The sequence below is a fragment of the Bos indicus genome, chromosome 23 (genome assembly GCF_029378745.1).
Source record: "Bos indicus isolate NIAB-ARS_2022 breed Sahiwal x Tharparkar chromosome 23, NIAB-ARS_B.indTharparkar_mat_pri_1.0, whole genome shotgun sequence".
NCBI lineage: Eukaryota > Metazoa > Chordata > Mammalia > Artiodactyla > Bovidae > Bos > Bos indicus.
Window position 1 is genome coordinate 14,127,080 of NC_091782.1, and position 16,644 is coordinate 14,143,723.

The window sequence follows — 16,644 nt, forward strand, 5'->3', positions numbered from 1 at the left end:
TGGTATTTCTTGGGTTGGCAAAGAGTCTGCTCTATTCCTGGGCTCCATGTTATTTTAGGAGGGAGATTCCTTCAAATGTCGTATAGGTCTTTTTCCAGCAATTAAAGTTTCCAAAGAAGTCTCCTGTTTCCTGCCTGGGGATGAGGGGGTAACAGCTTGTCACTGCCTTCTCGCTCATCCTGAAATCTGATTATGAAAGTGAAAGTCACTCAGTTGTGTCTGACTCTTTGTGACCGCATGGACTGTAGCCTGCCAAGCTCCTCTTTCCATGGAATTCTTCAGGCGAGAATACTGGAATGGGTAGCTGTTCCTTTCTCCAGGGGATCTTCCCAACCCAGGGATTGAACCCAGGTCTCCCACTTTGCAGGCAGATTCTTTACCATCTGAGCTACCAGGGAAGCCCAAGAATACTGGGGTGGGTTGCCATTTCCTTCTCCAGGGGATCTTCCTGACCCAGGAATCAAACCAGGGTCTCTTGCATTGCAGGCAGATTCTTTACCAGCTGAGCTACCAGGGAAGCCCATGTACTTCATACCAGGTCTCACTTATAAACTAACAGCATACAAAGGAGTAGGGACATTTCTCCATTAATTTTTTTCATTTTGTGCTCTTGACAATGAAAATCATTTCTATTGGTGTGTGCATATAACTGTTCTGACACTGTCCTCTTCTCAGTCGGGTGAAATTCACACTACCAAAGAAAATTTTCTTTGAACATATAAACACAGGACTTTCATATGCATAGAAGAAGCAGATCACCCAAACAAGGGAGATGAGGATAAAGGGAGACCAAGTGTGAATGTGGTGGTTACGTGGGTGGCCCCAGTCAAGATACAGGAGGTGAAACTTGGAAGAGCGTGTTTGTCAATCAGTGTGCCCCAGTCACGTGTCCTAGAGGGAGCCAAGATTGAGTAACACATGGGCTGCCTTCACACAAGCCTGTCACTTAGGTAGACCATTACAGTGAAGACAGAATAAGATTTGTAATGACAAAGCACATTGGATAACACTTCGGAGAGAAATCAGTTTTGGAAACACGGCATACATAATGTTGATCTGGGGATGGGTGCGAGGTTATTTTGCCTACCCAGTGGTTTCAGACCGTATTGGGAACCAGGGCCTATTTGCAGTAATGGCAAGTATTCCTTATCTTGGGACATCTAAGATAAGGATGTGGTTATAGGACAGATTTTGATAATTATTTAAAAGCTATCTTCTGTTAGCTCCAATTAGTCCTTCTACTCTATGATGTTGGGGCTGGGACTCTGCAAATTACATTTATCCTTGGCCAGTTGGCTCCCTTTTAAGCTTGCAGTATAGGTAATAGAAGGAGGCTGGAGGAGAAAACAGCTTGCTCTTCCTTGTATTGCCTTCTGTTGCTGACACCATTACCCTGGCAGTGGTTGTTAGTCCCAGGCCCTAGCTTTTTCTGGCCTTTCCAGAATCAGCCTCATGTGTCTCTCAGATATACCAACATCAAGAGGCCCCTCTCTGAGCTTCTGAGGCAGCCCTGCTAGCTGAGCATCTCCCTCACCTCCCGGTACCAGGTTCCAATAACTTCACCCTCCTCCCTGGGCTCCTCCATGCCCGGGGATGGGAGCTGCTTCCTGCAGTTACTTTCTGTGACCTCTGTGTTCCTTTTTGCCATTTTGATCCTTTAAAAGTTGTTTTACCAATTTTTAAAATATTTGAATTCTCTCATTCTGTCTGTTAAAATAGCTGGAGTGGCGTGTATTTCCTTGCTGGACCATGATCAACATATCTGTATATTGATAGATATACAAATGGAATCAGAAATCAGGGCAATATTATGATCCAAGTTAAGACAGGAGAACACAGGAAAATATATGAAAGGGTATTAAAAATTCTATCCACAAAATCAACCTGGCTCCATAGAGACAGAAAGTAGATTAGTGGTTGCTAGAGTGATGGGGAGTGACTGCTAATGGATATAGGGGGATTCTTTTGGGGATGATGAAAATATTCTGGAATCAGATGTCAGTGATGCTCCCCAGCTTTGTGAGTATACTAAAAATCAATTAACTGTATACTTTACAAGGGTCAGTTTGTGTTATATGAATTATATCTCAATTTTTAAAAATAGAAAGCTGCTCACAAAATCAGTTTGACTGCCTTCCATTTCATCCCTGGCATGCTCCTTGGTACTGCAATTTGTTCTTCACTCAGCTGTGGGAATGATCTTATTAATCTTCAAGGACTAGCTGTTCTTCTCATGAAGAGATATGGTCCTTATTAGGAAAAGATGCCTTGCTTTGTGAGGCATCTCACAAAGTTGGGTACTACCCAACTGGTAGTGACATCACATGGAGGCAGTTTTTGTAGTCTGTTATCTCATGGCATTATTTTGCCACTTGTTAAAGAGGATAGCTGTGCCACTGGTCGCCAACTGAGACAGGAAATTTCTTTGCAATGGAATGTGTACATCTAAGTTTCTTACTCCTGGCTTTCTTGGCAGTATGAGCTGTCATGGTTATCTGAGGTGACCTAATTCATAAAGTGAAATTGACATCGCTCAGTCGTGTCTGACTCTTTGCGACCCCATGGACTGTAGCCCACCAGGCTCTTCTGTCCATGGGATTTTCCAGGCAAGAGTATTGGAGTGGGTTCCCATTTCCTTCTCCAAGGGATCTTCCCAATCCAGGGGTTGAACCTGGGTCTCCTGCATTGCAGGCAGACGCTTTATCCTCTGAGCCACCAGGGAAGCCCAAATTCATAGCAAGAATCAAATGTGAGTTCTTTGATCAGGGTTCAGGAACTAGGATAGGGCTGGATTATTGTGTTTGGGATGGTATCGGTGCAGAGCCCAGCAAGGTGAGACACTCCAGGAGTCTCAAGGGTGAAAGTCATCAGCACCGCTGGGGCTGAAGGCACCAAATGAGGAAAGAGTGCTTTCAAAGTCCAGTGAGAACTGAAACCACGGGGAGGGGCTCATCCTGTAGGAGCTGAATTTGTGAAGAGACAACAGCCTCTACCAGAGATGCAGCCCTACCCTCCTCTGCCAAGGAGGGAGTGGGAGGCACCCTTCTCTCCCGCTCTCCTATTTTCTGCTGGTACGTCCCATTGGGTCAAACCCAGCCGGAAATTAGAGAATCAGGGAACCCCAGGAGGCAGCTTCCCTCTGCACAGGGCAGAGCAGAGAAGAGCTAGGAATGGGTTGCAGGAGGCAAACGGAAAATAGCCTGCACCTGGACTGTCTCCCAAGCTGGATTTCATGGACTTGCAGGGATTACTTGTAGTTTCCTGAATTAAAGTCATGTAAATAGTTTGTACCGTCCCAGAGCTCTTGGTGCATTGCTGACTTCTTCATCCAACTCTTCTTTCCTTCTGGTTCCGTGGAGAAAGTTCTCACCTCTTTTCATAATTGAGGTCCTACTCGTGGGCTCTGGAGTCCACGCCTTCTTGTTCTTGGCAGCCTACCTCCGCCAGTCTTCCTTCTTCTAGATCTTCAGCTTTGTCCTCTCTAGGGGACTCCGCCCCCTAGTAGTCAAATATATTCTCCTTCTTTTCTTGCCAGCAAACAAAAAATGCTCTCACATCTCCTTCACTTCTTATTCACAACTAAACTTCTACAAATGCTCACTCAAGCTGCCTTCACTCACCCACTTCTCTTTTCCTTGCTTCATTCCCCTCAATTCTTGCTTCCAGTTATTTCTGGCACTAGCTATTGTTTTTTGACAAATTTATTGAAATATAATTCACCCATTTAAAGTGTACAATTTGGGAACTGCCTGGCGATCCAGTGGTTAGGACTCTGTGCTTCCCACTGCAGGAAGCATGAGTTTGATCCCTGGTTGGGAAACTAAGATCTGGTAAGCTATGTGGCACAGCCAAAAAAAAAGCGTACAATTCAATGGTTTTAACATAGTGACAGAATTGTGCAACTGTCACCACAATCAATTTTAGAACAGTTCATCTCCCCCAAAGAAATCCCATGCTCATTAGCAGTCAATATAATTTTCTCTCAACCCTCCCAGCCCTAGGCCACCACTGATTTGCTTTCTGTCTCGATAGATTTGTCTACTGTAGACATTTCTTACAAAAGGAATCATATGGAATATGGTATATTATGACTGGCTTTTTTGACTTAGCTCAGTGTTCATTCATATTGTCCCATGTATCAGTACTACATTTCTTTTTATTGTTGAATCATAGTGCGTTGTGTGGGTGGACCATGTTTTAGTTATCCATTCATCAGTTAATGGACATTCAGATTCTCACTTTTTGGCCTTTATGAATAATGCTGCTGTGAATATAAATGTAAAAGTTTTTGCAGGGACATATTTTCATTTCTCTTGGGCATATATTTAGGAGTGGAATTGTTGGGTTATGTGTTAAGTACATGTTCAATCTTTTGAAGAACAGTCAGACTTTTCCAAACTGGCTGCATTATTTAACATTCCCACCAGCAGTACGTGAGGGTTCCAGTTTCTCTACACCCTTGCCAACACTTATTATCCATCGTCTTGATTATCGCCTTCTTAGTACGTATGAAGTGGTATTAGAAATGTCTATTCAACATTCAGAAAACTAAGATCATGGCATCTGGTCCCATCACTTCATGGGAAATAGATGAGGAAACAGTGGAAACAGTGTCAGACTTTATTTTGGGGGGCTCCAAAATCACTGCAGATGGTAATTGCAGCCATGAAATTAAAAGACGCTTAATCCTTGGAAGGAAAGTTACGACCAACCTAGATAGCATATTCAAAAGCAGAGACATTACTTTGCAACAAAGGTCCGTCTAGTCAAGTCTATGGTTTTTCCAATGGTCATGTATGGATGTGACAGTTGGACTGTGAAGAAAGCTGAGTGCCAAAGAATTGATGCTTTTGAACTGTGGTGTTGGAGAAGACTCTTGAGAGTCCCTTGGACTGCAAGGAGATCCAACCAGTCCATTCTAAAGGAGATCAGTCCTGGGTGGTCATTGGAAGGATTGATGCTAAAGCTGAAACTCCAATACTTTGGCCACCTCATGCGAAGAATTGACTTATTGGAAAAGACTCTGATGCTGGGAGGGATTGGGGGCAGGAGAAGAAGGGGATGACATAGGATGAGATGGGTGAATGGCATCACTGACTCGATGGACATGAGTTTGGGTGAACTCTGGAAGTTGGTGATGGACAGGGAGGCCTGGCGTGCTGCAATTCATGGGGTCGCAAAGAGTTGGACACTACTGAGTGACTGAACTGAACTGATTCAAATTGTTTGTTCATTGTAAAATTGGGTTATCTGACTTTTTAGTTTTTAGTTGTAATAGTTATTTGTATGTTCTGGATACTAGTCCCTTATCAGATTGCAAAATTTTTCTCCCATTCTGTGGGTTGTCTTTCACTTTCTTGATGGTATCCTTTGAAGCCACAAAGTTTCAAATTTTGATGATGTCCATTTCATCTGTTTCTGTTGTTGCTGCTCTGCTTTGGTGTCAAATATCAAAGAAAACTTTGCCTTATCCAAGATTATGAAGATACATGCTTATGTTTTCTTTTGAGAGTTTTATGGTTTTTGCTGTCATTTAGATCTGTGCTTCATTTTGAGTTAGTTTTTGTGTATGGTATAAGGATCCAGTTTCATTATTTTGCAAGTGGATATTCATTTGTACTAGCACCAATTGTCAAATACCATTAATTTCATTATTATATGGTATTGAAAACATACAGAGGAATTTTATGGCATCCTCATTTATTCTTGTGAGCATGCTCTTGTAACATAAAAGATGATTTTATGTTATTTTGTAGAGGTTTCCAGGGGAGTGCCAAAATAAACATGTGTTTAATCTGTCATGTTTAGTAGTATGGTTCCTTCCTTGTACATGTGTGTGTATGTGTGCTCAGTTGTGTCCGACTCCCTTGCAACCCCATGGACTGTAGCCCACCAGGCTCCTCTGTCCATGGGACTTCCAGGTAAGAATCCTGGAATGGGTTTTCATTTCCTCCTCCAGGGGATCTTCCCAACCCAGGGATCAAACCTGAGTCTCTTGTGTCTCCTTAGGGGATTTCAAAGCAAATAGAGGGTGTGTGTATATGAACAGGTGTGTCCCGTCTTCTGTGATCAGCTGGAATTGTGTCCACTTGCTTAACACTTGTTTTCCCTGCTGGACTGAAGTGGCTCTCAGCCTCCATTGCATTCCAAAGTTTAATAGTGTGTTCAATAAATTAGAAAGGATGGAGTGAATGAATGGAGGAATGAGGTCTGAAGAGTTGGTGGGGATAGGAGGGAAGGGAGATTGTCTTTTGGTAAGAGGAGGAACATCATTTCCCCTGAGACTGAGAAAAGATGAAGATGGTTTCAAATACAGGTGAGGTGGTATAAATCTGGGGGACAAGCTTAGAAGTCTCTTTCTCTCAATCTAATAGCCAAGAGAGGAACGCCTGAGAGCTGTGCAAGGAAACTATGGGATCTCCCAAAGCGTGTCTGGAGAGAATGCATAGATAGGCTCAGGCTCCTTCGCAAAAGTGATTTTAAAGGGCTAAGTTGGCTGCTACCATTTACTTTTCTCTTTTCTAAAATGCATGGACAGTGTATGTCAAAAGGCTTGTTCAGTTTTATAAGCCAGTTTTCTTTTCTGGATTTAACTAGTTCTCAATTTCTTCCTAAAGTATTTGTTATTAGAAAGATTCAAAAGGCAAAAAGCACAGACTTTTAGAATCACACAAAGCTGGTTTCAAACCCCTATTCTTACCATCAACTGTGTGACCTTGGGCAAATTTTTTATTCTTTCTGAGACTCAGTTTTCTCATCTGTGAAATGGGGACAATAATGTTACCTATCCCAAGAGGCTGTCGTTTAATTAAATGAGTTCATACACATAAAGCTCTTAAATTGATGCCTGGCATATGACACGATGCTCAGTTAAAAACCTTGTCTGATTTGAATCTCAAAACAACACTTTGGATTGTCATTTTTAAAACCAGTTCTCACTTTCAACTTGTGACATCTTTATCTCTCTTATGTCTTCAGGCTTCTTTCTTTTTATTCATATGAATGTGAGTATAGATCTTGATGAGTGATTGGATCAGGTAAGGTAAAAAAAACTTTGAATTTGGCACTTCCCTGGCAAGTCCAGTGGTTAAGACTCCATGCTTCCACTGCAGGGGGCACAGGTTCCATTCCTATCAGGGAACTAAGATCCTGTATGTGTCATGGCATGGCCAAAAAACAAAACAACTTTGAATTTTTATTCTTTCTCCTCCTTTTCCTTGCTTGAGACTTAACAGGTTTCTCAGGCTGCTTTTAGCTGTTGCCAGTTTGGAGTCTGAATCGTCATGCTACTGGCTACTATCTCTAGGTATTTTCAAATAGCATTAATTAGAGTTTGACAAATTAAAGTCATATTAAGAAGCTTCACAGTAGTTTTAAGTATCTGGAAATTAATAGTCATTTCTTTATTTAATAGACATACACAAAAGAATGGGCTGAGGTTCTAAACCACAAAAGTAAGCATGTGGAAGAAGCTGTCAAAGAACTTATATCAATATTTGAGACTATTTATGAAGTTAAGTACAGTGGGAAAGGAGCAAGACACTTACCAGGTAATGCGACTGGTTAAACTGTTTGAATCACGAGTGCTACAGATATGCTCTCAAGAAGGCCCTCTGTGCTTAGCATCTACCAAAATTCCAGACTCTGTGAAGGAGATCAGGTGTTCAGCATAAACCATGCAATTTGCACAGTGTAGGCATGTGAGCCCTTTTTATGAGTTAGGGAATGGTGGGCACCCCTCTGAAATCCAGGTTCTTGTTGTTTAGTTGATAAGTCGTGTCTGACTCTTTTGCCACCCCATGGACTGTAGCCCACCAGGCTCCTCTGCACATGGGTTTTCCCAGGCAAGAATATTGGAGCAGGTTACCTTTTCCTTCTCCAAGGGATTTTCCCTACTCAGGGATCGACCTATGTCTCCTGCGTTGGCAGACAGATTCTGTACCACTGAGCCACCTGGGAAGCCCCAAATCCAAATTCCCAGACACCTGTTAAGGACCAATCTTGCAAGCAGGCCTTAACGTGGATAGCAGTCTCTGGCCTGCTATGTTAACTTTTTCTTTTTTATGTATTCATTCTACCATGCTGGTTGTCACACTGCATGACAATCATCTGAATAGAGGGCAGAGATGCTGCTGAACATCCTCCATTGCACAGGACAGCCCCCAGCAACAAAGTAGTGCTGAGGATGAGAAACTCTGAGCTTACAGTGGTTAAGAATCCGCCTGCTAATGCAGGAGATGCCAGAGACGTGGATTCAATCCCTAGGTTGGGAAGATCCCCTCGAGGAGGAAATGGTAACCCACGTCAGTATTTTTGGCTGGAAAATCCCATGGACAGTGGAGCCTGGGAGGCTACAGTCCATGAGCTTGCAAAGAGTCAGACACGATTGAATGCACACACATACGAGTGATCTTAGCTAAAACTCAAGTTTATAAATGATTTACTTTTTTTTATTTATTAAAAGAAGTGAAAGAGGAAATATTTCTTTTAAGAGGTCTAATCATGACTAAGTTTAATCATGAGTGGTTTAATTATGAATAAACCTGGTTTAATCAAGACTAGTATAGGATGCGGAGAAGGCAATGGCACCCCACTCCAGTACTCTTGCCTGGAAAGTCCTATGGATGGAGGAGCCTGGTGGGCTGCAGTCCATGGGGTTGCTAAGAGTCGGACACGACTGAGTGACTTCACTTTCACTTTTCACTTTCATGCATTGGAAAAGGAAATGGCAACCCACTCCAGTATTCTTGCCTGGAGAATCCCAGGGATGGGGGAGCCTGTTGGGCTGCCGTCTATGGGGTCGCACAGAGTCGGACACGACTGAAGCGACACAGCAGCAGCAGCAGCAGCAGCAGTATAAGATGATAAAAAAAATTTACAATTTTTATAAATTGTACTTTCTTTGTATAATTGAATTATGGTTTTATTCATATTTTTCTTTATATTTCTGCATAATCCAAATGTGTCTAGTCACCTTGTATTACACAAATAATTATAAAAAGTATTTCATCTTCAAATGTTTCTCATAGAAACTTTTAAAACGAGTGTAAAGAAATCCCTGAATTCCTATACACTAACAATGAGAAAACAGAGAAATTAAGGAAACAATTCCATTAACCATTGCAATGAAAAGAATAAAATACTTAGGAATATATCTACCTAAAGAAACAAAAGACCTATGTATAGAAAACTATAAAACACTGGTGAAAGAAATCAAAGAGGACACAAATAGATGGAGAAATATACCGTGTTCATGGATTGGAAGAATCAATATAGTGAAAATGAGTATACTACCCAAAGCAATCTATAGAGTCAATGCAATCCATATCAAGCTACCAATGGTATTTTTCACAGAACTAGAAAAAATAATTTCACAATTTGTATGGAAATACAAAAAAAACTCAAATAGCCAAAGCAATCTTGAGAAAGATTGCTTGGAACTGGAGCAATTGGAACTGGAAGAATCAACCTGCCTGACTTGAGTCTCTACTGCAAAGCCACAGTCATCAAGACAGTATGGTACTGGCACAAAGACAGAAATATAAGTCAACGGAACAAAATAGAAAGTCCAGAGATAAATCCACGCATCTATGGACACCTTATCTTTGACAAAGGAGGCAAGAATATACAATGGAGAAAAGACAATCTCTTTAACAAGTGGTCCTGGGAAAACTGGTCAACCACTTGTAAAAGAATGGAACTAGAACACTTTCTAACACCATACACAAAAATAAACTCAAAATGGATTAAAGATCTAAACGTAAGACCAGAAACTATAAAACTCCTAGAGGAGAACATAGGCAAAACACTCTCCGACATACATCACAGCAGGATCATCTATGACCCACCTCCCAGAATATTGGAAATAAAAGCAAAAATAAACAAATTAAAATTAAATTAAATTAAAATTAAAAGCTTCTGCACAACAAAGGAAACTATAAGCAAGGTGAAAAGACAGCCTTCAGAATGGGAGAAAATAATAGCAAATGAAGCAATGGACAAAGAATTAACCTCAAAAATATACAAGCAACTCCTGCAGCTCAATTCCAGAAAAATAAAAGACCCAATCAAAAAGTGGGCCAAAGAACTAAATAGACTTTCTCCAAAGAAGACATACGGATGGCTAACAAACACTTGAAAAGATGCTCAACATCACTCATTATCAGAGAAATGCAAATCAAAACCACAACGAGGTACCATTTCATGCCAGTCAGAATGGCTGCTATCCAAAAGTCTACAAGCAATAAATGCTGGAGAGGGTGTGGAGAAAAGGGAACCCTCTTACACTGTTGGTGGGAATGCAAACTAGTACAGCCACTATGGAGAACAGTGTGGAGATTCCTTAAAAAACTGGAAATAGAACTGCCTTATGACCCAGCAATCCCACTGCTGGGCACACACACTGAGGAAACCAGAATTGGAAGAGACACATGTACCCCAATGTTCATTGCAGCACTGTTTACAATAGCCAGGACATGAAAACAACCTAGATGTCCATCAGCAGACGAATGGATAAGAAAGCTGTGGTACATATACACAATGGAGTATTACTCAGCCATTAAAAAGAATACATTTGAATCAGTTCTAATGAGGTGGATGAAACTGGAACCTATTATACAGAGTGAAGTAAGCCAGAAAGAAAAATACCAATACAGTATACTAACACAAGAGAAGACTCTACACATGGACATCACCAGATGGTCAACACTGAAATCAGATTGATTATATTCTTTGCAGCCAAAGATGGAGAAGCTCTATACAGTCAGCAAAAACAAGACCAGGAGCTGACTGTGGCTCAGATCATGAACTCCTTATTGCCAAATTCAGACTTAAATTGAAGAAAGTAGGGAAAACCACTAGACCATACAGGTATGACCTAAATCAAATCCCTTATGATTATACAGTGGAAGTGAGAAATAGATTTAAGGGCCTAGATCTGATAGAGTGCCTGATGAACTATGGACTGAGGTTTGTGACATTGTACAGGAGACAGGGATCAAGACCATCCCTGTGGAAAAGAAATGCAAAAAAGCAAAATGGCTGTCTGGGGAGGCCTTACAAATAGCTGTGAAAAGAAGAGAAGTGAAAAGCGAAGGAGCAAAGGAAAGATATAAGCATCTGAATGCAGAGTTCCAAAGAATAGCAAGAAGAGATAAGAAAGCCTTCTTCAGTGATCAGTGCAAAGAAATAGAGGAAAACAACAGAATGGGAAAGACTAGAGATCTCTTTAAGAAAATTAGAGATACCAAGGGAACATTTCATGCAAAGATGGGCACAACAAAGGACAGAAATGGTATGGACCTAACAGAAGCAGAAGATATTAAGAAGAGATGGCAAGAATACACAGAAGAACTATACAAAAAAGATCTTCATGACCCAGATAATCACGATGGTGTGATCACTGACCTAGAGCCAGACATCCTGGAATGTGAAGTCAAGTGGGCCTTAGAAAGCATCACTATGAACAAAGCTAGTGGAGGTGATAGAATTCCAGTTGAGCTATTTCAAATCCTGAAAGATGATGCTGTGAAAGTACTGCATTCAATATGCCAGCAAATTTGGAAAACTCAGCAGTGGCCACAGGACTGGAAAAGGTCAGTTTTCATTCCAATCCCAAAGAAAGGCAATTCCAAAGAATGCTCGAACTACCGCACAATTGCACTCATCTCACACGCTAGTAAAGTAATGCTCAAAATTCTCCCAGCCAGGCTTCAGCAATATGTGAACCGTGAACTTCCTGATGTTGAAGCTGGTTTTAGAAAAGGCAGAGGAACCAGAGATCAAATTGCCAACATCCGCTGGATCATGGAAAAAGCAAGAGAGTTCCAGAAAAACATCTATTTCTGCTTTATTGACTATACCAAAGCCTTTGACTGTGTGGATCACAATAAACTGTGGAAAATTCTGAAAGAGATGGGAATACCAGAACACCTGATCTGCCTCTTGAGAAATTTGTATGCAGGTCAGGAGGCAAAAGTTAGAACTGGACATGGAACAACAGACTGGTTCCAAATAGGAAAAGGAGTACATCAAGGCTGTGTATTGTCACCCTGCTTATTTAACTTATATGCAGAGTACATCATGAGAAACGCTGGGCTGGAAGAAACACAAGCTGAAATCAAGATTGCCGGGAGAAATATCAATAACCTCAGATATACAGATGACACCACCCTTATGGCAGAAAGTGAAGAGGAACTCAAAAGCCTCTTGATGAAAGTGGAGAGTGGAAAAGTTGGCTTAAAGCTCAACATTCAGAAAACGAAGATCATGGCATCCGGTCCCATCACTTCATGGCAAATAGATGGGGAAACAGTGGAAATAGTGTCAGACTTTATTTTTCTGGGCTCCAAAATCACTGCAGATGGTGACTGCAGCCATGAAGTTAAAAGACGCTTACTCCTTGGAAGGAAACTTATGACCAACCTAGATAGCATATTCAAAAGCAGATCATTACTTTTCCAACAAAAGTTCGTCTAGTCAAGGCTATGGTTTTTCCTGTGGTCATGTATGGATGTGAGAGTTGGACTGTGAAGAAGGCTGAGCGCCGAAGAATTGATGTTTTTGAACTGTGGTGTTGGAGAAGACTCTTGAGAGTCCCTTGGACTGCAAGGAGATCCCACCAGTCCATTCTGAAGGAGATCAGCCCTGGGATTTCTTTGGAAGGAATGATGCTAAAGCTGAAACTCCAGTACTTTGGCCACCTCATGCGAAGAGTTGACTCATTGGAAAAGACTCTGATGCTGGGAAGAATTGGGGCCAGGAGGAGAAGGGGACGACAGAGGATGAGATGGCTGGATGGCATCACTGACTCGATGGACATGAGTCTGGGTGAACTCTGGGAGTTGGTGATGGACAGGGAGGCTTGGTGTGCTGTGATTCACAGGGTCGCAAAGAATCGGACACGACTGAGTGACTGAACTGAACTGAATGCATTTATATGGAATTTAGAAAGAAGGTAATGATAACCCTGTATGTGAAACAGCAAAAGAGACACAGATGTATTGAACAGTGTTTTGGACTCTGGGAGAGGGCGAGGGTGGGATGATATGGGAGAATGGCATTGAAACATATTAAATATCAAATGTGAAACAAACAAACAAAAAAAAGAAATAACTTACAAAGACCCCCCCCTCCAAAATTTAAAAATTATCTCTATAATGTCCTTTTCAGGCTCTTCTATTCAAAAATGTTCTCCTGAATACAGAGAGGGCCCACACAATAGAAATTAATTAATGGGTTTGTGCTGTGCCTACAAAATCAGCAGTTTTTTGAGACCTAGTCAATGGAAAGTTAAGAACTGTAAGTTAAAGACAGGTGGACAGGTAGAGGAGAAAGCCATGTGCAGGCAAATATCCCTTTCCAGTAATAAGGGAAAACGTAGGTGAAAATGCACATTTTCATTAAGTAAAAACTTCAATTTAATTCAGTGAACAAATTGTTTAATATATAAAATACATTTTGCTTTCCTAAATGTATAAGACCTGTAAGAAGTGCTGAAAATAATATATTCACTGAGGGGATTCTGGGTAATAAATATAGATAATTTGTAGTTTTAATTTGAAGGGAAAACCATTGTGTGTGTGTGTGAAAGTGTTAGTGGCTCAGTTGTGTCTGACTCTTTGCGACCCCACAGACTAGCCTGCCAGGCTCCTTTGTTCATGGAATTCTCCAGGTAAGAATACTGGAGTTGGTTGCTATTCCCTTCATCAGGGGATCTTCCCGACCCAGAGATCAGACAAACCATTATTTTTAGTTAAAAGTTGTTAATATTTTTCCATGTTCACTTTACTGCTGCTGCTGCTGCTAAGTTGCTTCAGTTGTGTCCGACTTTGTGCGACCCCATAGACGGCAGCCCACCAGGCTCCCCCGTCCCTGGGATTCTCTAGGCAAGAACACTGAAGTGAGCCGCCATTTCCTTCTCCAATGCGTAAAAGGGAAAAGTGAAAGTGAAGTCACTCAGTCGTGTCCGACTCTTAGCAACCCCATGGACTGCAGCCTACCAGGCTCCGCCATCCATAGGATTTTCCAGGCAAGAGTACTGGAGTGGGGTGCCATTGCCTTCTCCATCACTTACTGCTAGAAATGTTAAATGTGTTTCTTTAATGAGTTATAGCCAGTTATGATCCACATGCAAGATTCTGCACCAAAGTTCCTAAATGTGAGAAGTTTTTGCAAGGGATAAATTTGAAACTATTGGAAGAAAGCTTTGCTTTTTTGGGGAAACACAGGAGCTCATCCCACTGATGAAGCAAAGTTGTTGGAAAAGTAGCATCAATATGCTAATCAAATTAACAAGTCTTTAGATTCATTAGGCGGGGCACAGGGAAGAGGGGAGTAGTTTACAGAACCCCCTCTCTAGTATTGGTATGGCATACCATAGAAAGAATTTTTAAAGGAAAGGAAATGAAAGAAGGGAAAATGTAAGTTAGGAGAGAAATTTTGGGGCTCAGAACATACCACCCCCAAATGTGCTACCGTGCATATTGAGTATTTTAAGCTAAAGGAATTTGAGAGGTGGTGGTACAGGAAAGTGAAAGTGTTAGTCACTCAGTTTTGTCTGACCCTTTGTGACCCTATGCACTGTAGCCCACCAGTCTCCTCTGTCCATGAAATTCTCCAGACAAGAACACTGGAGTGGGTTGCCATTTCCTACTGCAGGGAATCTTCCTGACCCAGGGCTTGAACCTGGATCTCCTGCATTGCTGGCAGTTTCTTTACCATCTGAGCCACTCCAGGTGGTATGGGAAGGACTCTCCAACCTCTACTTTCTCCTCTCATCTGAGAGGCTTCCATGTACCCAGAGAGGAAAGGAGCATCTTTATTTTCAAAGATGGGAGGATGCTGAGAGGAATCAGAATGAATGGGCCTTGCTAAATCCCCACAGTTTACTACTTGTAGTCCTATCACATTTTTCCTATGATTTTCTACTCTTTATCGAACCTAGTGTGAAACCCCGCAAGTTTAATCACTTCTTTGGATCTTAATTTCCTTTTGAAATCTCTTGTGTCATGTAAAACTTATATTAAATTTGTATGCTTTAAAAAAACAAACAAACAAAAACTCAGAGCTTAAATATCCACAGCATGTGTTCTTTCTCTTAGAGATTTTTCACTTAGTTTAAGTGGTTTTCATCAGAAGTATCAAAAACACAAACATATCAGCTTGTTAGGCTAGCAAAGTCAAAACTTAAACAGATATTTTAGAAAGCTAACATGTAGAGCCCTCTTTAAATGTTCCCTAATTCTAGATACTAAGAGTGTGTTTGAAGAGTGTACTTGATTTAAATTAAATTCAAGGGTGATTTCCCTAGGAACAAATTTTTAATTTTTCGATTAAGAATTTTTTAAAGAAGGAGCCTCCTAAGAAGGTTTGGTCATATAGAATAAACCGATTGCTAAGTATTAAATATTCTATTTTTATTTTATCTTTTCTATAGAGCTGAGAAAGCACGTTGTTTTTGGAAGTGAGGGAGAAGATGTTGAAAGTGCTGATTATGATGCTAATATTGTGCCTGAGGCTGATGTTAAAGATGATAAAGAAGATGAATTTAAGAAGGTATTATTGTGAAACAACCTCATGCAATTTCACAGAATTATGTTTCATAGGATTGCAGATAATCCCAAATGGTGTTTCCCTCCCCACCCCCACCCCCCAGGCAGTTCTGCAGCCAATCTGTGTGGATTTATAACAAAATCCAGAAAATATAATTTTCTATCCTACACTGTGGAATCTGACAAGCTACAGCAGTCCTTACAGCTTTCCCCCCAATATCACCTGCTTTTAATGTGATTCTGTCGATTACAGTTTATATACTTATCGTCCCGATTGTGACTGACAATGTTTTCTTATGTAATAAATGTCACATCTGGGACCATAGTGCCAATCCATTTGACTCAGGACGGAGAACTTTGTTCTCAGTTACTGTTTTTAATGGAGTTACCTATATTGCAAGACCAGACTTTGATTCACCTGGGGTCCAGGGATCTGCATATTTTAAAAGCACTGTGGATATCCTGTGGACTCCCCTGCAGGAGAAACCCCAGGTGGGCAGAGCTTCACATTACACTGAGATGTGTTGAGAATGGAAATTGAGGAGACAGGGGGATTCTTCATCCTTCTTAGGCCTTCTGGCTGTTAATCAGCTCTGAATGCCCCTGCCACATTTGTACTAATTCCTGATTTCTCCTGCTGCCATCAGTTTTCTTTTTCTTAATATTTATTTATTTCACTTGGTCGGGTCTTACTTGTGTCACCTGGGATTTTCATCGTGGTGCACAGACTCTCTAGTTGTAGTAAGAGGATTCTAGAGCTCTTGGGCTCAGTAGTTGTGGTAAGCAGGCTTAGTTGCTCTGCAGCTTGTGGGATCTTTGTTCCCCAACCACAGATCAAACCCGTGTCCCCTGCATTGGAAGGCAGATTTTTAACCACTAGACCACCAGGGAAGTCCCTCGTTAATTTTTTTTAACCCTCCATACCCATCTTTTCATTCTTTCTCCATTTTACTTGCTTTTATACCCTCTAACCCACACAAGTGGTGCTTGCGGTAAAGCATCTGCCTGCAATGCAAGAGACATGGGTTTGATCCCTGTGTTGGGAAGATTCCTCTGGAGGAGGAAGTGGCAACCCACTCCAGTATTCTTGCCT

The 16,644-nt window shown here is 41.3% G+C and overlaps 1 protein-coding gene across 4 annotated transcripts in view; it reads left to right on the forward strand.

Annotated features, from left to right (window-relative positions):
- The window catches only part of DNAH8 (dynein axonemal heavy chain 8), a 320,679-nt gene that overhangs the window by 67,147 nt on the left and 236,888 nt on the right, over window positions 1-16,644 (forward strand). For all 4 annotated transcript variants that reach the window (XM_070777905.1, XM_070777908.1, XM_070777907.1 and 1 more), the window contains 2 exons: window positions 7,415-7,550; window positions 15,437-15,555. In XM_070777905.1, coding sequence (XP_070634006.1) covers window positions 7,415-7,550; window positions 15,437-15,555 — 255 coding nt within the window. The remainder of the gene's footprint in view (window positions 1-7,414; window positions 7,551-15,436; window positions 15,556-16,644) is intronic.